This window comes from Ostrinia nubilalis, chromosome 11 (assembly GCF_963855985.1).
Source record: "Ostrinia nubilalis chromosome 11, ilOstNubi1.1, whole genome shotgun sequence".
NCBI lineage: Eukaryota > Metazoa > Arthropoda > Insecta > Lepidoptera > Crambidae > Ostrinia > Ostrinia nubilalis.
In genome coordinates, this window is record NC_087098.1 from 14,211,665 (window position 1) to 14,237,278 (window position 25,614).

Here is a 25,614-nt window from a genome sequence, read left to right on the forward strand (position 1 = left end):
AGCAAGTTTATTTACATCAAAATAACATTTAGAAGCTGTCGACATTAGCCAATGCGGGCACCAAAGCCTCGTAAATCTCGATGCCCCTAAGGTACGTCCCCGCGTGCAAGTTTTCGTCGTGCGCGTGCAGCATTGGGGTCGTGCGTGCCATGGGAGAGAAGCCTAGCGCGTGGACGCCTAACTGACGAATGTATCGGCTGTCAGTAAGCCCAGGGAAAGAATATTATTTCCAACAGGTTATTTAAGTGTCCAATGTCCATTGCAAAAGTATGACACTCTAATTGATCAGAAGCAAATCAAGGTTTTGGCTTCATGACATCCACAGAAAGAGGGGAATCTGTTGATTGATTAATACCTAAGTACTCGTAGGTACGTCTTGAATCCGGAAATTGTGTAATGAAAGATACTTTGTTGAATCAGCAAGTTTATTTACATCAAAAAAAGATTCAGAAGCTGTCTACATTAGCCAGCGCGGGCACCAAAGCCTCGTAAATCTCGATGCCTCTAAGGTACGTCCCCGCGTGCAAGTTTTCGTCGTGCGCGTGCAGCATTGGGGTCGTGCGCGCCATGGGAGAGAATCCTAGCGCGCGGACGCCTAACTGGCGAATGTACCGGCTGTCAGTAACCCCAGGAAAAGAATATTATTTTCACCGGGTTATTTTAGTGTCCAATGTCCATTGCAAAAGTATGACACTCTAATTGATCAGAAGCAAATCAAGGTTTTGGCTTCATGACATCCACGGAAAGAGGGGAATCTGTTGATTGATTAATACCTAAGTACTCGTAGGTACGTCTTGAATCCGGAAATTGTATAATGAAAGATACTTTGTTGAATTAGCATGTTTATTTACATCAAAAGAAGATTTAGAAGCTGTCGACATTAGCCAGTGCGGGCACCAAAGCCTCGTAAATCTCGATGCCCCTAAGGTACGTCCCCGCGTGCAAATTTTCGTCGTGCGCGTGCAGCATTGGGGTCGTGCGCGCCATGGGAGAGAAGCCTAGCGCGCGGACGCCTAACTGGCGAATGTACCGGCTGTCGGTCCCACCGGGAAACGTTCGCGGCTTCAAGGAGATGTTCCTGGAATTGACCACGATTATTTTTATTCACACAAGGTGGGCCGACGACTTCATAAAGGTGGAAGGCGCTAGATGCAGGCTGCCACCAACCGGCCATTGTGGAAATCATTGGGGGAGGCCTATGTTTAGCAGTGGACGTCCTATGGTTGAAATGATGATGATGAAGGGGCCGATCTGGAAATCATTGGGGAGACATTTCAGTAGATGTCATGAAGCTGAAATGATGATGATGAACACGATTTTCAGTACGCTCACATTGGCCAAGCTATCGGTGGCACATTTTCGACTAATTGACACGCTCATGTCTTCAATATTAGTGACGCAGTATGATAAAGTCGGTTATAATGTAGGTATTGATAGAGCTTTGCTGAAATATTTTTGTGATGAATACCTATTTCATGTATTTTTTACGATGAAGCTTTTTGCAACGGAAGTAACATTTACCATACAAGTAGTTCATTGTTCTACCTAAACAAATAAAGATGTTTTACTGCCATTTTGGTTTGCATATCGTGATTGTTTCGATTAGGTTCAATAAAAATCGACATCGTAATTCAATTGTCATCGCATGAGCGCGTTACGTTGACATGCCATCGTTACCATTCTATTAAACGTCGAAATATGCATGAACGCCAAACAAAATGGCGGCAATGTTTTAACGGAAACATCCAATTCGTTTATTTGATTATACAACCACTAGCTCAATCGGCAAATATGGCTGCAGTGCGAAACACTATCGTTTTTAGTTTTCAGTTCAGTGAAAACAGAATGCAAAACGTTTGTGATTTTGCAACGGTAGTACCTACATACAACCGACAGCTTTTATAAAAATAAGTTTTTTTTTTATTAATGTCTGACTCTTGGTCCGTACCTACCTACTCTTGTTTCCTTTTTTTTATAAGTCAGAGTATGTATCCTACTCTTGTTTCCTTTTTTTTTATAAGTAAGTATAATATGTTGCGCTCCGCGTTGAGCTCATTTCCGATTTAATATAAGTTTTTTATAACTCTTGTTGTTTAATAAACTCTTGTGAACTTGTCTCAAAAAATTCGACTTGAGATTTTCGTAAAACCTGCTTATCTGGACAGGAACCACTGCGTCCTGCACTGTCTCTCATTTAGGACAAACGCTCAAATGAAAATTTCAAGCACCGCAAAGGTCGGTTAGAAAATCTTCTATGATGTCTTCTCTTCAAAAGTACCTGGCCTAGCTTTATGAAACAAAACATACGACGATACATGTAGGTGCTTAATCGTACGTGTACAGGCTATAGGACATCAAGCTCAAGTAAACGTCGTGTTTTGAGTCCCTTTGCTTTCAGTTTACTTTCTAAAAACCAGATAATAATACTAAAAGGTACTTACAGTTTCTCAGCAGCCTCCTTGAAGGCCAGCCAGTAGGGGTTGGTGTTGTCCAGAGGAGTGGACGCCACGTAGCAGTCCTTCTGAGCGAACGTATACGTGACGTCAGAACCCGCTTCGGCGCACCAGCGTTTGATCTGGCAAGGAAAAAAGATTAGGCTAGATGACAAAATTTCAATTATTTGTCCGTCATACAGATAAATTAGAAAGTATTAGAATCTTAATCTTTATTTTCTTACATAATGAAAACTAACATATTTAACATTTCTTACATAATTAAATTAACAGTGCCACATCGAGTTGAAATGTCGCGTGGCGTCACTTTTGAGTAGATTTTTGACTCAAAAGTTACGTCACGCAATATCAACTCAATATAATAGGTACTGTAATGATACGAATATACATACATATAATGGAAAAATACGTGCCCAATATTTTTTTATTTATCTGTCTGACGGACTAAATGGAATTTCGATTTCATTACCCAGTCATCATCCTAATTCCTACTACATAATTTTATCACGTAAGATGATGCATTTTAACATTCAGTATTGCTGAATTTTAACATTCAGTATTGCTGTCAGATCAAAAATGCAGGCGTAGGTACTTCTGGTATTATAAATTGTGCCAAAATTTGCATATGTATTACGTTTTGACGTGTTATTTAACATTATGCAGAGAATTTATGAAAAATGCGGGTAGAACTACAAGTTACAACACGAATAACGTACCTGTCATACTTTTATTTGCATAAGTTCAGGCTGAGTGAAGCTTCACTGAATTTTATAGTAGGTTAAATCCTCCCCTTTGTCTCTGTTAAATAGGGAAGTTGGATACACCAGTTAATTGACTATTTTGGATGAGCTGTCAAATTGTGACACACGGAATGTCGGACTATGACGTCACCAATTCGCGAGCTAGATTAAAGTGTATTTTTTAAAGAAGTTGTGTCTTGTAATTATTGCATATTGATGTCGTTCTCCTGTATTGGAAACTAGTTCAAGTGGTTTACTTTATGCCTTGTTATTATTACACTCTGTAAAACCTTGGTTTTCCTAAATAAATAAACTAAATGACCCGATGATGAATAATGATGATGATAAGCTAATGAGGGCTATCGTTTTTATACTTAACAGTTGGCACCCCTGGCGATTGACAGGACCTTACTCTACAGTGGCGCCATCTTGATGAGTGCAAATGCGATAGTCCTCCTACCACTTTAGCGCTCACAAGTTGGCGCCACTGTCTTCGCTACTAGCAAGTGACAGGACCTTACTCTACAGTGGCGCTAACTGGTGAGCGCTAAAACGATAGCCCTCATTACCATGTCCTCGAACTGCTGGTGGTCCACGGACAGCGCCAGGCGGATGTCGAAGCAGACCGACAGCTTCTCCGGTATGATGTTGTCGTGGATACCGCCCTGTTGGAGAATAAATGTGCTTGTTATAGAACGAAGCTCAAACTCGATTTAATTTCAAGCACAGAACCTTTGAAATGTTCTTATTGTAGAACGAAGCTCAAAACTCCATTTAATTTAAGCAAAAATTGAGCCTTTTGACTGGTTGAATTTCAATAACTACTTAAATAAGGTATTTTTTAATGTATTGTCGAATGTATAATTAGGTAAATCTAATACCTACTTAATCATTAAGGTATAACATGCTTTGATAGAAATTAGGTTCGTCTAAAGCGGAAGAGTTTTTTCTAAAGCATACTTTCTTATTATTTTAATAGATTTGATAGAATTTATTGAAAATCACATTTTTAAAATGTTTTGTGGTAAAAGGTACTATCGCCAACAGTGTTAACTGCCCATTGAAAGTCATGTCATCTCGTTCTATCGCAAATAATCGCCATTTGATTAGAGCGAGCGCAAAAACGGAAATGGATAGTTAACAGTGTGGGCGTGTGTACTTTACATTCTTCTGAAACTCCAGGGAATCGAACCTAGAGCCTCTTGTCGAAGAAAAAGTCTCAAACACATAAAATGTCAAACTGACATGAAGCTGGGTGAGGTTGACAGAAGTGACGTCACCGATGGTCAGGCTGGGGTCGTCTTCCAGCTTCTTCTTGGACTCCCCGCGCAGGTCCATGAACTTGTCAATGATGTAGCGGATCTGGAAAGACAAGCGCCATTGATAGAAATAGAACACGCTTTCGTCCGTTTTCACAAACATTACTAAGAGGTCTCACAATGCGCGTGGACGTACACAGTCACACAAGAACCAATCACAGATTAATCTATTCAACGATGTGCGTTCGATTTGCTGTTCATCGTTTGTGAATACGGGTATTTGTACACCACGCAAAAAAAAAAAAAAAAGGAAGAAATTAAAAAAGATACGACACAATTTAGGCGGTCTTATCGCTATAAAGCAATCTCTTCCAGACAACCTAGTTTTTTTTTGTACGTCATGCATGATTAGGCTGTTAATATTATAATGTAAAAGCACGTAAAAGTTTGTGAAGATGCATGGATGTTTGTTTCTTTTTCACGCATAAAAAGTACTGGACCGATTTAGATAAAAATGATTAAGGTTTAAAGACTATTTTTGAGACCCAGGAAAAATCAAAGGTTAGTTTTTATCGCGGTTTTTGGAAGGGAACTCGTATACGATTAATGATTATGCTTTCTATGACAGATTAACAGACCGAAACTCACGCGGGCGATGCCGCGGGTAAAAGCTAGTATACGTTAAGTTTCAAAATAATAAAAAACATACACACAGGTAATACACATTGGAAACATAAAAAGCACGAAAACTATTTTTTTAATGTAGACAAAAAAAAATTGTCAGAAGTGGGATTCGAACCCACGCCCACAGAAGTGGACTGCGACCTGAACGCAGCGCCTTAGACCGCTCGGCCATCCTGACATGTTGTAGGCGATCGAAATTACTCTTTATTATCGCCAACTTAATAGTTATAAATGATCTATAAATATTAATATTTTATCCCAAAATAAATAATAATTAATAGGGTATTTGCCACCACCAATCAATTGATGTACTTTTTAAAACTGACAAAACGAGACTCCCATAGATTTTGTATAGCAATACTAGCCAGTGTCGTCACTATTTAGTCAACTCAATTAACCATGAAATTGATATTATTGCTTATTGCATTTATCATAGAAAATAAAACTAGATTGACTTTTTATAAGTTACTTTACGTTACTTTATGTAACTTTAAGGTTGAGTTGCATCAGCTCACTTTAACCGTGACTACAACGTTAACCGGTGTTTTGTTAAAGTTAATGTAAGATGGTGCAAACCAGCCTAAGAAATTATTATTTGTTCACTGACAGATATCAGGGTAGATTCTTCATCATCATCATCATCATTTCAGCCTTAGGACGTCTACTGCAGAACATAGGCCTCTCCCAATGATTTCCACAATGGCCGGTTGGTGGCGGCCTGCATCCAGGGCAGATTACCAAAAGTTATTAAATATTACCACTAAATTAGTAAAAATAAAATAAAAGACAGTTTCATAACTAATTTCGTTAAGTGGCCAGTTATTATAGCACCAAAAAGTCTTGTTATCCAGTATTTGTTTTATACACAACTGTAAAGTTTCCAATTCTGTGTGCCTACCATGAGTTTACGTTAGGTGAGCTCGCTAGCGAATACGTCAAAAAATTCTATGAAGATTTTATTTCTTGAAAGTAGCCGCTAGGGGCGCTGCACAATATGTCATACATTTAAATGTCATTTTTTTACGCAGTCGCTAGCGAGCACACCTAACGTAAACTCATGGTAGGCACACTGTTCATGCGGCGATTCTGGCAGTTTTACGACCCGCGAAAATTATTCGCCGACCGTTAATTAAGAATTGTATAAATGTAGCACAAAAAAAAAGTGAATGGAGATGAGTTTTTTAAGGGTATTCGTTATGCATGAGCATGTGAAGTATGCAGTTACTTTGAAATTTTTAAGTGAGTAAAAGTTGTAAATGAATTAATTTTTTAAATTATAATAAAGTATAACAAGTGATCCCTTCATTTAGATCAGGGATGTTATGGATATCCGTAACCGAAACTATCGGATATCCGAAATAAAAAAATATCTGAAAACAGAAAAATACACTTTTCCATTCAGAAATTATGAGGTCATAAGTGATAAAAAAATTCACCTAATTAGGAGTTTACCAGTCTGTTTTTATTATAATACTACACATTTTCGAGCCATATTATTTGATTGTCATAGCCATAGATCCACCAATGGGATAATAATAATAATGAAACTATATCCAATACGCAAATTAGCACTAAACTTAAGCTTATGTAATTAATGCATTCTGTAAGTGCCGAGATAACGCACGCGGCCATAACAAGCTTATGTGGTTTGCAGTGATGTAGGTAATTTTATTTTATATACGGTTTAATGTATAAAGAGATATTAATTAACACTTCATGTTAATAAAACCTACTAATTTGTGTAACCTACAGTGATCTTTGTAATTAACTTAATGTTAAAGAACAATAACAATTTATATTTATCCATCAGGCATGGCAACAAATATGGCAGCTAGAGTCACGTCCATTTGCCTTCGGTGCATAATTTGTATGCTTGTTTCCAATGTGAAGGCTGAAGGCAATAAATACATTCTTCAATTTTTTATTTAAAAAGTAATTATTTTGTATGTAATATTGTTGGTATGCCTCAATAAATAAATAAAAGTATTAGGTATGTAATTAACAATTTTTCATACAAATAAAGTGTCAAAACAAAAAATTAAATAATGGAAGTAGTTTTTACAGGTCTACAATGAGGTACATCTGTGTTTTGCTGTAAAAACGATTATCCCAATGTTTTGTTTTGAATTAATTTTAGAGATATAAAAAGAGTCAATGTGTTTTTAATTTTTAGATAATTAGGAAACTCTTAAAGTAACAATTAAAGCGGCTAGATGTAATCCTAATTAGGAAGCGGTCTATTAACAATGTGCCGTTGGCTTCGCGCCCACCGGCCATCCCGGAATGCAATTACCTCGCCGCAGCCTATGAATGACAATCGCCGGTATTACTGGTTGGTTTTTATTTTTTTTCTCACTGGAAGCTTCTATAGCGTAAGTAAAAACCAACCATAGGTGATAGTTTAGAATAAATCACAAAATTAACTCTAGACTGAGCAAAATCGTAGACATAAAGGTGATTTAGACACACCTCGATGCAATGAATCTAAATTTTAGCTTTGAACGTCAACTTAATGGCCGCCCTGTATAAGTATAATTAATTTAAAACTATTGGCCATAAAATTATGTTACCGCGCTTGCCTGGACATTGTATAATTTGGATGCACACGATTAACAATCTTCCGGCTGGCGCCAAGCCAACGGATCACGTTCGTGCTACACCCCCGATGAATTACCTATGCGCCACTCTGTAGCTCGGACAGTGCTTAGTTATTGTGGAAATAGCTTGATAAGTTAGACTTCATAGTCAATAAATACTTAGGCTGACTTGCACCACCTAACTTTAACGGTAACTATAACGATAACCGGTGCATTTTGTATGGAGTTTCACAGATTTTTGACGTTTGTAAATGTAAGATGGTGCAACCCAGCCTTAGAGTATTGGCTTCTGCTGCTCACCAAAACCATTACCATTTATATTTGTATCAGTTTGTTCTTATAAAGTGTTTAAAACGATTATACAAGGTTTTAACTATTGCCATTTCAGCTAATTAAATTTGTCTCATATTTGGGAAATGTATTAAGTAAAATCATCCTGTAGATATTACTTATGAAACGAAAAATTTCTCACACAACGTTCGTCTCATATTGACACCGGTCTGCGACTTTTCCAGGTGACTTCGCGGTAATGACTACCTATTCAACGAATTCCAAAATACAGAATTCTAGTCCCGTTTGCAGACTGAATAAACCTTTATGTAGCGTCATTTTAAACGTTAAGTGCCCACATAGCGCGGCACGCACTGATCACTTATTCAGCCGCTCCAGAAGCTGGTGGTCTGGAGATTGCGGTAATTATCCAGCATTTAGTGTCATTACAGTATTCAGGTTTTGATATTTGCCTTAATGTCACTTTCAACTTAGTCTAATGCGTTCGTTAAAACTATTCTGTTTTCTTTTATTACAGTTTTAAAGATACGTAAAGATTAAGTACCCACTTTAAGCAAGTTAAAGACTGTATATCACCTCATTTAATTGTAGGTAATAGGAGCTCTATAAGTAGCTACATCGTTTTATTTATTTATTTATTTATTTTAAGTACAGCCAACAAAGCATACACCTTATCTAATATAACCTTAATAAATCAAACATTCTGTGGTGTTGCCTTACTTAAAGGCTGCCACGATATGCAAATAAGTGTACTACTAATAGAAGGCAAAAATATTATTTTTTCTCTTTTACATAAATCATGTTTAGAGTCCAACAGTTCGTTTCGGATACATAGTCCAATCTTTAAACTATTTTAGCTCTACGTATTTAACAATTAAGTTACAATTAACTAGTACCTACTTATGCTAACAAAACGACTGGCGATCCAAATGCGAATGCGAAAGACTGTCGGCCTTTACCGATGGAATAGTTGTTGATTACTTAAAGAACATTTACTTTTAGGGCCTTTTAAACCGTGCCTCTTTTGCTTGACGTCATCGTCCATACAACTGTGTGCTTACCATGAGTTCACGTTAGGTGTGCTCGCTAGCGACTGCGTAAAAAAATTACATTAATTGTATGACATATTGTGCAGCGCCCCTAGCGGCTACTTTCAAGAAACAAAATCTTCATAGAGATTTTTGACGTACTCGCTAGCGAGCACACATAACGTAAACTCATGGTAGGTACACAGGTCAAGGTAAGTTATTACAGTCATTTATTTATAACAACGTCCACCTGCCGTTATAGCAGATTGCAGAACACTTGTTCACACCAATTCACATGCTACGGGATGATAGTATGAGGCTGCAAGCGGACATCGGTTCTGGTGGCGGCGCGCCAACCGCGAAACCAATGGTTCGCACGTCCTTACTTCCCCATCGCGATCTAGTATAGTATGTGTTGTGGTTGTGGATGTGATGTTACTCTGCTAGATTAATGTTTTCTAACTAGATTTTGCTTGCAGCTTTACTGATGCTGGCACACAAAGAATTTGAGTGCGCCTCTTATGAGTTCCCGTTTCTATAACTGATCTATTCTATGTTTCTGCCTGGGTATCGAAGTATCTCCATATAAATTTTATCTAAATCGGTTCAGTGGCATAAGCGTAAAAAGGTAACAGACAGAAATTACGCATTTATATGAAAGAACGGATAGGATTTTTCTGAAAAACAAGGCAGGCATTTGACCACAATCACAATCGTTTTACGATGCAGTCTGGAATAGTACTTCTATCTGCCCTGTCAGTACAATTTTATTTAAATATAATCAATCAATACACAATATTACTTTTGTATATGAATATAATCGACTGAAACAAAAGTCAAACTGTCTTGGAGAACTCTACATTATTTCACTTAGCACTCAATGAAAAGTTTGACACAACAATTAATTTCTGCTTGCTACTCATTAATCTCGTTGTGGTCACAATGACAGTTTTAACTTATCTTCGGTATTAGATTTCAATATTTGAGATAGGGGGCTACAGGCGTTGGCAGGCAGACAAGGTGGGATCAACTTCATCTAGATTAAAGTCTGCTAAAAATCTACAAATAAAGTCTTCCATCGCGACTTGACTCACTTTTAGCTTGGTCCACGGGCAACTGGGCCCACCTTCAATGTTTTATTAATAAATTAAACACCAAATCAACAGAAATCTACTCTAGAATATTCAAAAATTCAATCCGGCGACTTTGCCTGTGGACCAAGTTAAAAGTGGGTCAAGTCCTTGGAAGATTACAAATAAAATTAGTTTGAGAAAGTGCCTTCTAATCGATTTGTGCTAGTGAAAAATAATTTCCTAGATTACGCAATAAAGTTGCCATTAATTGAGGCTTACGTGACATAATGAGCTAATAAGGCTGGGGTACTTGGATACCACTTTGGGCCGAAGCCAACAGACTGGATAGACATTACTGTGCATCCATTATTCACATTTACCTTAACAGTGTTTTGTTACTAAACTTTAAATTAAATTATGAAATTAAATATGTTACATTTTTCCTGAAACACACTCATTCTCGTTTTACAGTCGGGTAATAGTGTCATTATTTACAAACAACCAGCTCTTTAGCCCGAGTGAATTTTGATCTTCTAGCATGATACTCAGGGATAATGGAGCATTATTTACTCAGGGATAATGTAGCTGGTAAAGGTGAAAATATTTTTTGAAATCGGCCTTTAGTTTTTGAGTTTATCGTTACAAACATACAAAAATACAATTAATATTTCTTCTCTAGTAGGTATATGTAGAGCGTAACTCCTACACTAAAGAATGCTAGGGTGATGATGATGCTATGAGGATGGGAGTGATGCTAAGAGAAAGGTAGAATGAAAACGACTAATTTGTACTATAGCTTGTACAGTATAGAATGATAAGATGGTGATCAAATCAGCCCACGTAGCTCTATGTACCTCTACGGACAACGAAGTTCAAAACATGAATGTAAAAGAAGGGAAACTCGAAATTACCTTACCTCCTCCTGTGCAAAGAGACCCAGCAGGGGCAAGTTAGTAATTAAATAATGTTTATAATTACCTTTTCCCCGTTATTATCTGGAAGCAGCAGCGAGCCGTGCCCCGACTTGCCCCGGCAAGTTACTTCTATGTCTGAAACAAAAAAACAGCGTTTTTATCATTTTTTATTACAGAATTTAAGTGACCTACATTAATTAGGTTTAAATAAAGCATACGAGTAAAAACTCAGAACTCATAAAACTATTTTTTTTCAAGTAGGCTTTTAAAAAGCGCTTTTACACGTCCCACCACTATTAACCTTATCACTGCTAAGTACAATAAATGGGCCAGTGCCACAAAATAAGTAATAGTATACCAGTGCTGAGAAGAAGCAGCGCACGCAAGAAACTTAGTCAGTGGCGGATTTACCAATAGGCCAAGTAGGCCAGTGCCTAGTGCGGCAGATTTAGAGGGGCGGCAAATTTAGCATTTTTTTTATAGGGAAAAAAAATGTAACAATCCATATATAAATAAACGATTAATAAACGCACTGTAATATATAATTAGGTTCTTATATGTGATCATGAATTTTAAAATATTCCAATAGCGTTTCAATAAAAATAAAATAAAAAACTCGTAACACAGGATCTTCGGAGCCTAGCACGAGCACCATCTCTCCACAACTTCGTGTATATTGTTTATCGTGAAAATTCAAGGAAACGAAAAGTTACTCAGTCATGTCAGCCTCCTCTTCAAGGGTTTACAGTCTTCTTATTTGAGTAGAAGTCATTAAGTTAACATTATGTAAAAAGCATAAAATACGCTTTACTTCTAATCGACACCTTGTAAGTTTCTGTATTGGTATAGAGAAAAATAAGTCTTTAAGTAAGCATCTTTATTGATGCAGAGAAAAACGCTGACACTTTTTGATATAAACCACTACTTTTAATAAGAAAACACCAAATCAAAAACACCGACGATCTTGTCGCTATACTCATATTTAAATATTATCTTTCCAAATTTTTATATTCAAACTTTAGTAAAATTATACCCCACTGTGTTGCCTGATTAATTAATTATCTCCCCACCAGAAGTGGGTCAAACACATTCGGTGGGCATCCAGACGTGCCGTTATGCTATAACTGTTCCGGGTTCCGTTATAACTAATTCAACTGTTTGGGAAGCCGGGATATTCTGTAGACTCTGTTGTGATATCTACTCTTGCTGTCTCTCTCGCTCATGCCGGCATTGATGTGTAAGTGAAAGAGATAGACTTGAGTTATTCGAAATCGTTTTGCGGATAAACACACAGTGAAAAAGTTATCTATGATATCATCGCTTCAAACACAAGTATGTATTTGAAACTTTAACCAAAGATTGGCAAGTTAAATTAACTTGATTTTAGACGCCCTTTAAAAACTCAAACCAAAGAGTTTTTAAAGAAATTCAGGGACATTTTAAAACTAACAATTCCATTTCGTGTGTACTCGTATAATCAATTCTCGTATTTTCTTTTTAAATACATAGAAAACGGGTCGGTATATTGAGCCATTTCAGAAGCCTTTATCGGCTCGTCTCTTGCCTAAAATCTCATATTTAAAGGTCGTAGTAAAAGTAACTAACTTTTTACAAATGGGCTATTACAAAGCGCTTTTACATAATTCTCAGACAATAGAAAGAAGAAAACTCACGCCAAATGCTCCTTTCTCCATTGAACACCACGTAGTCGTCGGTGGCACTGGCCAGGCCCTCATCCAGGGAGAAGCCCACGTTCAAACCCTTGAAGCCGTCGGTCTTCACGAACTCGGCCATGCCTGGACCACCGCCAATCTCCTCATCTGTTTCAAAATTAACATATATGGTTAAACTAGCTTTCGTCCGTCTGTAATTGGCCAATTAACTAACTTTAGCAATAATAATAATACCTACTGTAAATTTTCATCAAAATCCGTTCAGTGAAAATATCCAACTTTCATCTATTCTCACAAACTTTGCAATCTTTTGTGTGTGCCAAATAAGCAAATAAGGCTGAGTTGCACCATCTTACTTTAACTTTGACAAACGTCAAAAATCTGTCAAACTCCATACAAAAAGCACCGGTTATCGTTAAAGTTACCGTTAAAGTTAGGTAGTGCAACTCAGCCTTAGCACAGAATAAGTAATACATAGTATGCCTTAGTGTGTTTTCTTTCATTCATACTTTTTATTATTATTAATATTGACTGAGCAACTTTTCGGCCTTCAAAGAAGTTTTGAAATTGATAGTACGAGTAATGAGTATTTTGACATGAAATTTTAGCTATTAAGTAGGTATATTGAAAGTAATTATTAAATAAAACAATTATAATTGATGTTTATACTAATGCTAAAACTGTAAGCTGCCGGCGCATGTGGCAGTGAGCCGGATTATTGTTGAGGTTAGAGGATTTAGCTCTGAAATGTTGATCAGCCATTTTATTTAGGAATCTAAACATTCATTTTAAATTTTTTAGGTTCCGTTTTTTTTTAAACGTATACGCAACGTACAAACACGTCATGTCATGTGTTAGTTTTAAATTAAATCAGTAAACATAGGTAGTAGGTCGAGTCAACTTGTTTGATCTAAGCTGTCTAATATTATAAACTCAAAAGTTTACTCAAAAATTATTGAACTGACTTTGATGAAGCTTTACAATGTTATAACTCATAGCTACTACCTACATGAGAATAGTCAATTTGGTAAGATGTTGCACAAAAGGTTCTTTTTGGGTTTTTTTTTGGGTTTGATTAGTAACTTATAGTAAACCTTCTGGACAAATGTTATCTTTAAATACCAACATGTGAATATCTTCCAAAATAATATTATATTATACGAGTATATTCATTTAGTCCGTGCGTAAAATACCGGCGGTTCACACGCTTCGTTAACTTAACTCGGTTTCAGTTCATTGTGGTAATGAACGCGAAAATTTACTCTCACCCCGAGCCCATATACATAACATGGTAAATTATTTTTAATATGTACAATGTTGGCTAATTAACAAGCTTGCTTGTGTCAAGAATGCAACACAAATGTTGTCACGAACTTGTATTTACTGCTCTACTTTAAAGTATGTGCACAATACAACCTGTATTTATCTATATTTGAGTCATGGTTACTTACGAATGCTTTCAATTAATTTGACATGATAAGCTATTATGGCTATCTAATATTTTTTTTGTTTTATTACTACTGATGAAAAGAACAATTCAAAACGCGAAATTCTGGATGATTGCTAAAAAAAAATGTCGAAAGTTATTGAGTGGCGGCGCTCTAGGACTAGACGACTTAGCGAAGCCACTTAACAAACCGAAAATCTCGTAAACTCATGAAGGTTGCGGAAGGCAACTGAATGCGGGTAGCATAGAACCTGTCGTTGTAGATAATCCTTGAGGGATTGGAGGATAATCTTTAGGAATGGACGTCATTTGGTTGAAATGGGACACGAAAATAGGTTCAAATCCAATGAAAAATATTTTTCCTTTTTTTATGCATAACAAGGCAGGTATTTGACCACAATCGCATTTGGTGTGCAGTCTAAAGCCTCGCGCGTAATAATTAATTGTTGTCGCGACTGTGCGACGGGCGCCCGCAGTGAGTGTGCAGTGTAATTACGCGCGAGCGATAAGGATGGGTAGCTTGGGGTCATTGGACAAAATTCTACGTGCTCACAGACCAGACTATAGGAAGTTTTCTACTCTACCAAAAAGGGGTTCACAATACCTGGCACAAAAGACAAGTGGACGGTTCTCTTCAGCCGTATGCCCTTCTCCTTGAGACGCCTTACTGCTTCTATGTACTGCACCGCCACCGACTTCATGTCCTGGACCCCTCGAGCGTAGATGACACCGTCTACTAGATCCGCGGCGAAAGGTGGGTGGGTCCAGCTTTTCTGAAAAAAAAAAACAGATGACGGATTATGTTAAATACGTTTAGGTAACAGCGAATTGAGATAGAATAGAAATCAATAGTTATCGCGGTCTCATGCGACCATAAATAGGGTTCCACGAGTTAGAGTGACTTTAGTTTTGGATCTTAACCTACAGGAATGGATATGTTCTATGAAAACGATACTGAGTGACTCCCTGACTCCTTCTGTATCATTTTCAACAAATCATACGCAAATTCGAGTTAGTCAATAGATTTTCTGTAATGATCCAAAATTTTTTTTTGGAATTGCCTAACTACTAGTCCCCCGGGACTCTATTATCAGGCGTTTCCTGTCAAATGGGCAGAGCCTACTCACTAAAACCTGAAAGTGTCCTCCAAAGTCTACCGGAACTGCGGGTCTTAGTTAGACCGTCAACGTTTTTAAATAATATGCTTACTTACGAGTATGTTAATTTACCAGTTGCGTAACTTATCTGTCTACTAAACTATAACTTTTGGTTTCGCTGGGCTCAAATAGAACTGTCGGGCAGTATCAAATTTATAAAGCTTTATGTCTGATATTTTATGTGACACTTAGAAAACTAGGAGTACTAAATATAAATTCAAACCTCAAACACGGGCACGACGTCCATATGCGAGTTGAGCAGGATGCTGGGCAGCGCGGGTTCGGTTCCTAGCCAGGTCATGACCAGCACGGGCTTCTTGGGCACCGGCTCGAACACCTGGACGGGAAGGCCCAGCTGAGCTGCCTGACCGCGGAGGTAGGTGATGCATTCATCTGGGTGCAAAATGTGAAAGTGTCAGCAGTGACTAATAATTATGCTGTGGGTCAGTCAGAATTCTTAGCCTAGACGCAGACCACCGATTGTTTGTTGGCCGATAGTTGGGTCGGGCTGTTAATCAGTACGGAGATGCATGTAAGTGCGCAAATTACACCGATTTGGTATCAGCCGATTCTTCATACAAATTAGAATCGGGCCCAACTATCGGCCAACTAAAAATCGGTGGTCTGCGCCTAGGCTAAATTCAGATTTAGCCTAGGCGCAGACCACCGATTTTTGTTGATGATGTGTTAGTCAGCTAACACATCATTTTGTAACCGTTTTGAGATGTCGTAGCGGCGCGACAGTGTCGGTTTCTTAGTTTACTTGTTACATAGGTACGAGTTATATTTATATGAATTAGCTACCTTGCTAGCGACACACGTTGTCAAAGGTACTTATTTCATAGTTTAAAATTACGGCTACAAATCGGCTCTAGAGACTCTGGTCAACAATAGAGCTTTGACTGTGCCAGCGATTAATCCTTAAACCAGCACGATTTTCAAATTAGGGTAGATAGGTTATTTTATAAATCGATCGATTTTCTGGGTCGATTTCACTCAAATGGAACTTAAACCAAGATAAGATTAATTATCAATAAAAATAAAATAATTTGATTAGAAATATTACGAATTGTTTTACCCTTTTTTGGAGCACATTCTCTGTTTAATTAGCGTGACTGTTTAATTTCATCTTACCATAATTAATATTAGGCTGCACGCTGCGGATTCGGAGGTAGTTCCTCAAATTGGTGACCGCAGGGTCTTTCTCGAGGTCAATCGTGATGGTCGTCATGGTGAGAGACACAAACTCAGACAAATGGTTAAGTATACAGCTACTGATGTGTAGCGATCGCCTTTATATTATGTGGCAGAAACCGCAACGCGCCGTGTGAAATTGGAGATTGGGCTGTGGATAGGGTTGTCACGCATTTATGAAATACTAAATACTGAATTAAATTTTATTGAATTGACCAACAAAACTACAATTTTCTAAAAATATTAATAGTAGTTTTTAATTTCATATTTTACATTTATTTATTTCTGTTACCAATAAATAAAGGATATATGCAAAATATTATTATCACTCTTTAAGATTTATTATACACAAAATCAAAATTATCTGATTTCATTTCAAAATTACTAAATAAATGTTAAAATTACTTAGATATAGGTAGAGGTGTACCAAAAATAAACGTCAATGATCGCCAACGAGATTAGCCCCTAAGATGTTTTTATTGGTTGGCCCTCTAAAAATAGCACCTTCAAAATGCGTACAAATGAATAAATAGGGTTTTTTTTCTTTACTTCAATTGTAAATCCTATTTATTAATTTGTACGTATTTTCAAGGTGCTGAATGCTCTTTTTAGAGGGCTTTTACTGGAGTTGTTTTCTGGGAAATTCCCATGAAAATGACCATTTTCCTATCAGATTTTTTAAATAGTGTGTGACAATCAATTTCGCCCGCTCCCGATATGTCAGGATGGCCGAGCGGTCTAAGGCGCTGCGTTCAGGTCGCAGTCCACTTCTGTGGGCGTGGGTTCGAATCCCACTTCTGACAAATACTTTTTGGTTTCTTTTATTCTTTTACGAATAAAATGTCAAAAAGTAATCCACGTACTATTTTTTAATGATTTTTTATTTAAAAATATGATTTTCATAATAATTATTTCAAAACAATTGAAAAGTAATAAAAAACTTATTAATTTTTTTTTTTTCATTGTTAATTAATTTCGAATTAGTTGTCAACCCTATTGAGCATCGGTGCAATTATATGTAAATTTTTATATTTAGTAAATTTCATAGAATAAAAATCTAATAATTAGCAATGCGGTGAAAGTCAATGATATCTGTTCTACTTGTTATGTAGTTTGGTAATTTTAGTTGGTAAGAAATAAGAATTAGAATACAAAAAAAACTATTTTGATCACCAATATTATCACATAACTGTTATCTTTGGACTAATAAATAAATAGATAGGTACATAACCGCAATGTCAGTGTGGTAGGGAGCTGATAACTTACGTAATTACATTATGATAACTTATTTGTTTACGTTTTCACATAAATAGGTGAGAATATTTCAGGAGGTTGATAGTAAATTAAGTAACCTTGCACAAACATACTACCTATTTTTTTATTTATTTATTCGCTTGTAAACGATTTGTAAGTCATGGCAGCAAGCATTTTAAAAGGCAAATAATTAATAGCTACAATGTTTTACTTTATATTCGAGGTTTTAAATTCAATTTTGAATTTGGGATAATAGTTGGTTTCAACTATTCGTAATTTATTTTTATTTCGCGCGTTACATAAATGATATTATTTATAAGTAATATTGGACGCGTGTCACAAAATACTGCGGCATTTATTTCTTGAAAAATGACTTCAAACATTTTCCGAAAGCATGTTTTGAGTTTCGCAAATGACAAATGAATGGTGCCTACTTTAAATTTCAATTTGCGATTTGCCCAAGCGTACAGTCGACAGCACATGAGACTATACATTTTTGTTCCATAATATGCTCTATTACAACTACAAAAATGCCGCAGTGTAAGCTTGATGTGCCGTCGTTCGTTCCGTGACTTGCTTCGGCACCACAGCACGCGACTGCTTTTAGCATGTCATAAATAATTATGTTTGTCTGTCTCCGGATATTTGCGAGGGCTGGATGGTTCACTTAATCCAGTAATATTGTAAAGGTAACTGTCTGTTACTTTGTCACGCCAACCAGTGACTGGGAGAGAATGCCGTAGGTATGCGTTTTAGTTCGCCTCATCATCAACAGCCCTTTACAGTCCACTGCTGGACTATGAACCTCCTCCACTATAGTTGAGGGTTTTGCCATAATCCCCACGCTTAGCAGGCGGGTTGGAGATCGCAGTTTAAAAGATTGATGTTTTTCAGAGAGCGCTGCTGCCCGTTCTCTGTTTGATGTGTAGTCCCTAAGTCGCCTCTTACGACACCCGCGGGAAGAGTAGGGGTTGGTGACAAATGTATTCTACTCTGCCGTCACCACACGGCACCATAGTTCGCCTCACCATCATCATAATCATCATTTCAGTCATAGGACGTCCACGGCTGAACTGAACATAGACTTCCCCTAATGATTTGCGTAATGACCGGTTGGCAGTTAGTACGCCTGCTGTACCCTAAATGGGACTAAAGGTTTTTAAAAAAATCTGTGCTTTAGTATTAGAGATCCATTGGAACCCTTTGGGTACGGAACCCTAAAAATATAAAGGTATATTGTTAAGATTTCTTATCGGATTACGCAGCCAGTAAACGAAAAATCTTAAAGTATTTTAAAACTGTTTGCTTAGACGTGAAAGCCAAGTCTGTACCATCACGCTAAAAGCTTCAGTCTTGGGTTTCCTACTTTCAATCATACGAGTATGTTTTTTGTATGAGGTTTTTATATTTAGAGCAACTTAATGCTTCTTGGTTACTGTAAGATATAGGTACCTATATGTGAAGTCAAGATACCTTAACGTGTAGGCTTGATTTTCTGCTAGGAATATATTTTATCCTCAATTTTACATATTTCCTCGTATAATTGTTCAGAAAATCTAGAAATTTTTGTACCTTAATCGACAAACAAAAATTGTAAGTAGGTACGTTGTAAAAAAAACTTGTAAACAAAAACAAACAAACAGCCTGTGAACAACTGTGCATTCTTTAAACACCATCATATCATCATTTCTGCAGTAGTCGGGACAAAGTGGATGCTTTAGCGCCATCTCCACAAAGTGAAAATTATTATCACTATACAAATTAAAGTTTCCTCTTTCAACCGTTAAAAACCCAACAGGAATCTTTACAGCTCAATGGTTCCTCACAGGAAAAATGAGGCGGGAAAATATACCGCAATATCAATACAGATACTAACGCCGTTAAGTAGGAACTTGTTTCCTGAAAGCATTCCGGTGCTTTTAGTTCGCCGGTTTCAGTTTCAGTCGCGTTTCCGGAAATTCCCGATAGATGGCGGTGGTAGTAACATTAATAGCAGATTTGGGATATTTATGAACTTATTCGCTAGGTTTTGGTATCCAATAACTTATAAATATCATTTTTGTTTCGTTATATCATGGACAATATCTTACAATCAATTTTGAGAGCTCATTAGTTTTCTCTTACCATTTGATTTAAATTGTAATATTATATTTATTAATAATTAATAGTAACATACCCAACCTACGATTATTTGCAATTACTTATTGATTACAGTTCATGTAACCAATCCAGACATGTCCATAATGTCCAATTTGTCACATATAATACAAGCTACCCATCCGTCACACAAACTACGATATGAGTCCGTTCTTTCTGTATAATTCAGGCCAGTAAGGCCGCACTAAAGGGGATTACTCCCAGTGGCCTGTGGGACCCCAAGCTACATGACAGGAATAAACCTAGCAGCTCATATTTTCCGGGAAAACTCAATGTTCTAGTACATACCTACGTTAGTGATATTGGCCATGACTAGTGGAGGGTTACAATAATTTGTGAAAGTTATGGGTTACACCACCCATAACTTCCGCAAATGTTGCAGTATAAAACAAAATGTGAGGGTAAAGTTGGGCTTTTATGGGGAATATGGTAATAATGAGTATAGTTGACCATAATACAAGATACGTTTCTTACTTTTAAAAATGAGGTAAGTACATTTATTTTTGTTTTCTGTATTATGTAGCTACTTAAGCAAGCAGCCTGGGAAACAATTACTTAGCCTAGGCATTTTAATCTTTCCTGTTTAGTGGTAATTTCGTTTTACTATGCAATAAAAGTAGGAAATGTTTTTTCTACCAAATCCATAATGCTGTGGCAAAAATATCTGTCCTAGAAATTATTAGTAATATTTTATTTGTGATTAGTGTCCTAAATGGATCAACCTTCAACTGTTCAAATATATTCTGTATCTACATGCTTTTGCCTTCAGCTTTGCCCGCGTGGAAGTCAACAAATGGTACTTGATTCAGATGCTCAGATCATAGAAGGTATGATCTGAGTTCAGATGCTATTAAAGGTTAATGGTAAGCTATAACATTAATTAAAATCCGTCTAGTAGCGATAGCTCCCAGAAGTACTTACCAACATTCATCCATTCTCACAAGTTTCCCATATGGTGGTTATTGAAACTAATTAAGTAACCTTTTCAAACGAGAACTATTCTTGAAGAATGCAATTTCTAGTGATTTTTATCTACGCAATGTCTAAGGAAAAAATACCGTCAAGAAAGCCTATTACACAATGACACAACAAAATCGAACGTTAGCGGTCCGCACGCATACCGCGCGACGACCAACATTCCTTCGGTATGAGAGCCTTGGAACGAATTCTTAAGAGAGCGTGGAGATATTCAAGGGATATTTACCTATTCAGTATTTTGCTATCATACAACTATGAATAAGTAAGAACAGTTATTAGTACAAAATCTACGCAATTTAATTATAACCCACATTACAGCTATTCGCACTAAGAACCCTTTCTTCTGTGTGAACAGTTATAGTATGGGTTATATTCCCTATCTTGAGATAGATTTATAAAAATTAAAACCTAGTTAGGTGTCTGAATTTTCATCAATTCATTTCCAAGTTGTATTTGACATGCGAAGTTTAGTTTGGCGACTACACTTTGTACATATTCACGTGCGCTTTTTGTTAACGTATTTTGAAGTTATTTTACGTAACCGGCGCATGCTCCAGCTCTAAAATAATTTTAATTTTAATTATTATCTTAACTTACGTTGCACCATCTTAACTTTAACCGTAACTATATAATAACCGGTGTTTTTTATAGAGTTTGACAGACTTTATGTTTAGTCTTTGTATCAGAACTTGTTTCTTACCGCCCTTGGAGTTATTGTCGGGTATAGTTGACACAACATTGTAATTTATTGGAAGCCCATAAAATGGCCGTAGTGTGGCATAAAACTTGGACACCTACGAGACGCTTCCGATATTAAGAATCTGGGGTACAGTCGACTTCAAGAAATAGTAAATAAGACGCAGTCGTTATGGAAATATGTACTTGGGAAGGCCTTTGTCCAACAGTGGACATCATTTGGTTGAAACGAACGAAGACTTTAGGGGTAGAAATTATATTATCTATGGACCGTAGAAAGTTAAGCTACATTTGACGAATGCTACATAGCATGAATTATAGACGTGTTAATTTGCAACACAAAAGTACCTATAGTTTCATGTCCTGGCTGAATGGATCTAAGAAACCATCAAATAACGAATAAATACATTTTTGTTTATTTTTCATTACAATTTATAAAATAAGACTTTAATTACCTAGAGTTTGAAAGGTTGCAGATAAATAATAGTAGGTAAAAAAATTATCTGTAATAATTTTGTTGCTGACTGTACACTTCCTCTATTGAGTGCGACAAAGTTTGATGGTATCGCCGTATTTCAGTGACAGCTTTCAGGAGATAGTATCATTCGGTTCATAAATCCCATGTACCGGGCAAACCTAAGATATTTCTACAATAATGTAAAAATGATTATGTGAAACTATTTCTTATTTTTTGAATAGTACCAATAAAAGCTACACGCTCGTTGATCAACAGTTTAAAATGACGTCTAATATGGAAATACCATTTCAAACGGCGTGAAACATTTTTCAATCCAAGATCCTGAAATAGGTAACGTATTGGTACTACAACTAGTTTCAGGAGTCAGGACGCGTCATGTTTCGGAAGAAAATCTATACTCAAAATTTATTGTTCCTATAAAACGAGCTTTTTTTTCAACCAAATCATTTTTAACGTCATAGCTTGCTTATAGAATCTAAGATGATCTGCTTCCTCTAATATTTACCTAAGCAAAGATTAATGGAAAATTATCAAAAGTATCAATGAGTTTAATAAACTAAAGGTCGCCAGTTACAGGCTCTACCAAAAGATACTAATAATTTAAGTAGATCTGAATCCAGTTTTTTTGGACTTTCGTTTGTTACTCCGTAAAATAAATAAAATATAATAAAAATAAACTTACTTAATTTGAAGGTTAAATAATTTAAATTTCAGCCATCCCTAGCTCGATATTATTTTTTTAATTCGTTCTACAAGGAGGCTGAGGGCACACTAAAAGATCATAATTCATGATGCCCATAATTCCACGAAAAGCGATCTATCAAGTCAATGTTATACGCCAATGACCAAAATTTAAATTTAAAACTAAATTATCCCGCCAAAAAGGCGCCGTTTTGGCTAAAGAACATTAATTTGTTATCTGATCATAAATAACATCGTTAATAAATTGCTTTAAAATAATGAATAATGGAATACTTAAAGCAATCGTAATAGTCTCGATACAGTTGTCCTGTGTCTTGTGTTTGAGTCCCACAAATTGAAAATATATTATATTTTGTGTAAGTATCATCCTACTAATATTATAACTACCTACGCGAAAGTTTGTGTGGATGTAAAATTCACACAACAACGATTGGATAGATTTCGATGAAACTTTACAGTATTATTGTTTGTACGGACGACGGCACATCAAGGTAAACACTGTTGAGCCTTATGTAGTTGTCGTAGGAGCGAATGTGCAACGAAAATGTATAGTCTGATGTGCTGTCGACTGTACATCAGAAATATAGGCTAAAAACGATCTGTGACAAGATAAATTTCACGCAGGTAGCTATGGAGCCCCATAAAAACCGATGAGGATGACTCATAAAAATTAAAAATAATTTAGGTATAGTAAAAATATTTCAAAGAAAAAAAAATAGCGTGCAAGCTGTTTCCAATCGTAAATCGTCGTTATTTAATACATCCTTAAATATAAAGTACGAGTAACAATAGCATAATATTTCTTTTACCGTCCGACGGTGAGTGTAATAGCAGCTAACTGCACATTTCAGCTGCCATCAAGCACTGAAAGTGCCAAATTACACGTTGTTCTAAGTGTTTACACTAAATCATGCACTCTAGCACGGAAGTGAGTTGCACTGAAAAAGATGTAAAAATGTTATATCGAATAATATTTTTCACTTAAGAAGGTGGTTAAAACTGTTTTAAACATTTTGTTTCTTTTCTTTTCACGAAATGACCTACACTCAACATCAAATAAACCGCACCTTCCGCGACGCGAACTTTAAAGATTTTCTTCTGACACAATCATGGTACCCCAACAATATTGGTGTTATTTGAAAGCCCAATAAATATCCTTAAAGAAAAATACATTTCATTTCTAAATAAATGATTAACATATACCATAAATGTGACTTGAAAATAGACCTCACTTTGGGCTCACCTCTGGGATCAATTAGACCAATTTTTATGGTTATAAAACCAAATAAAGATCTCACGTATCCTCTTTCACAGATTGATAGCGATTAATCGCAACTTAACAGTTTTATATTCATAAAAAATGGCTATAGCGTAACTACCTATTTTTTGAAGAAGTGACTCTGGATCCTTGTAATAGACACATTTTTAGGGTAGAAACCTTTCCTTTAATGAAATGAAGTTTAGAACTAGGCTTTCAAATGGTACCAATGTTGGTGGGGAGGATTTATTTGATGCCGAGTGTATATCAAATGGTTGGCATGATACTGACTGAAGCATGAACGTTTCAGTGCACCCGAACGCAACAGGATTGGGAATAAACCCGAGACTCCGAATGTGTTTCAGTGAATTAGGTATAATAAAAAAACACGATGCGACGTTCAAACAGCTCTTCTGCGATATTACTTTAACTGTTTTGAAATATTTCAATATTCTTAACAACTTTTCACGAAGAACTGAAAAGTAATTTTCTAGGTCGTGTCGTGTAGGTGTTGACACCAATAACATTGTTTCTAAGTTTCGCCAGAACAAACATGTAATTTATTTATTAAATTTCGCCACGCTCACTTAAGGGCAGCTCTATCGAGATTCAAGTTAAGCCCTGACCCGTTTTGTTACGGTTTATTATCAAGATTGAAAATCATCGATAGTGTATAGTAGTGACCACAAGTATTCGCCGGCGAGGCGCTCAGTCGACGCAGCGAACGCGGTCGGGGAGCACCATCGCGCCTCCTCGCGGGACTCCCTCGAAACTCCACGAAAATGCAATAACACTGGCCGAATAGAAACAAAGACATTTGACAGTGACAGTTTTAGCATTCTAATTTTGAGTTTCGGCGCGAAACGCGATGCGCTCGGACGAACGCGCGAGCACAGAATAAAAATGACATGACAATAAATATAAATAAACACTTTAGAATAAATTCTAGTTTGGCTAGTTTAGATTAAATTAATAATTCACGTAATATGTAATGTATAGTCAATGTGAACATAGTGTAAATAAGTGTTTCGATTAGTTTAGTGCTCAATTCATGTTTCTGGTAAGCTTTTGGTAATGCGAAGTGAGTGAATAAGGTAAACTATGATATTTGATCTAATAAAGTATGTTTTTAAACCTACATAAAGTGCAAGAAGTTTCAAACTTGTTACACAAGTTTTAATAAAAATAATTGTAGTTCTTTACCTAAGTACGTCATGGTTTTTCTAAATAAGTAAAATAAACTACTCGTACACAAACACAAAGGTCACATAGTAATTGACTACTCTACAAAAAGTTTCAGAACATTTTATTGTGAATACTTACTTAGTCTGTTAACAAGCCCAAAGTAGCCCATGTAGTCGTTGTTATTCAAAACAAATATGATACCATTATATTTTAAAAAAATATATTTGGGAGGGTTTAAGTCATTAAAACTTTTATTTGCAATCTTTAAACCTATAGGTAAATCCGAAAAGCCAGCATCTACCTAGATATATACCTATATCAATCCGAATAAATATATAAGTGCTAATTTACTGTACAACGTAAATTTATAGTCAAAATTGGCAAAATACTTAGCAT

At 36.4% G+C, this 25,614-nt stretch overlaps 2 protein-coding genes and 2 non-coding genes across 4 annotated transcripts in view; 2 read left to right on the forward strand and 2 right to left on the reverse strand.

Moving 5' to 3' along the window:
* Positions 1-825: 825 nt before the first annotated feature.
* Positions 826-16,574, reverse strand: LOC135076346 (aminoacylase-1A-like). The gene is made up of 9 exons (XM_063970839.1): positions 16,451-16,574; positions 15,540-15,709; positions 14,764-14,932; positions 12,713-12,859; positions 11,104-11,174; positions 4,439-4,555; positions 3,763-3,858; positions 2,442-2,575; positions 826-1,078 (listed from the first exon to the last, which is right to left on the reverse strand). Exons 1-9 carry the CDS (start codon positions 16,545-16,547, stop codon positions 865-867), a joined length of 1,215 nt encoding a protein of 404 aa, XP_063826909.1. The 5' UTR covers positions 16,548-16,574; the 3' UTR covers positions 826-864.
* Trnal-cag (transfer RNA leucine (anticodon CAG)) lies at positions 5,231-5,314 on the reverse strand. The gene has a single exon. It is a non-coding gene; the product is annotated as a tRNA-Leu (tRNA).
* A 655-nt stretch (positions 16,575-17,229) lies between the features above and the next one.
* Positions 17,230-17,313, forward strand: Trnal-cag (transfer RNA leucine (anticodon CAG)). The gene has a single exon. It is a non-coding gene; the product is annotated as a tRNA-Leu (tRNA).
* Positions 17,314-24,758: 7,445 nt separating this feature from the next.
* Positions 24,759-25,614, forward strand: part of LOC135075940 (uncharacterized) — a 42,263-nt gene continuing 41,407 nt past the window's right edge. The window contains exon 1 of the mRNA XM_063970387.1: positions 24,759-25,127. The gene's annotated coding sequence lies outside the window, so the exon portion shown is untranslated. The remainder of the gene's footprint in view (positions 25,128-25,614) is intronic.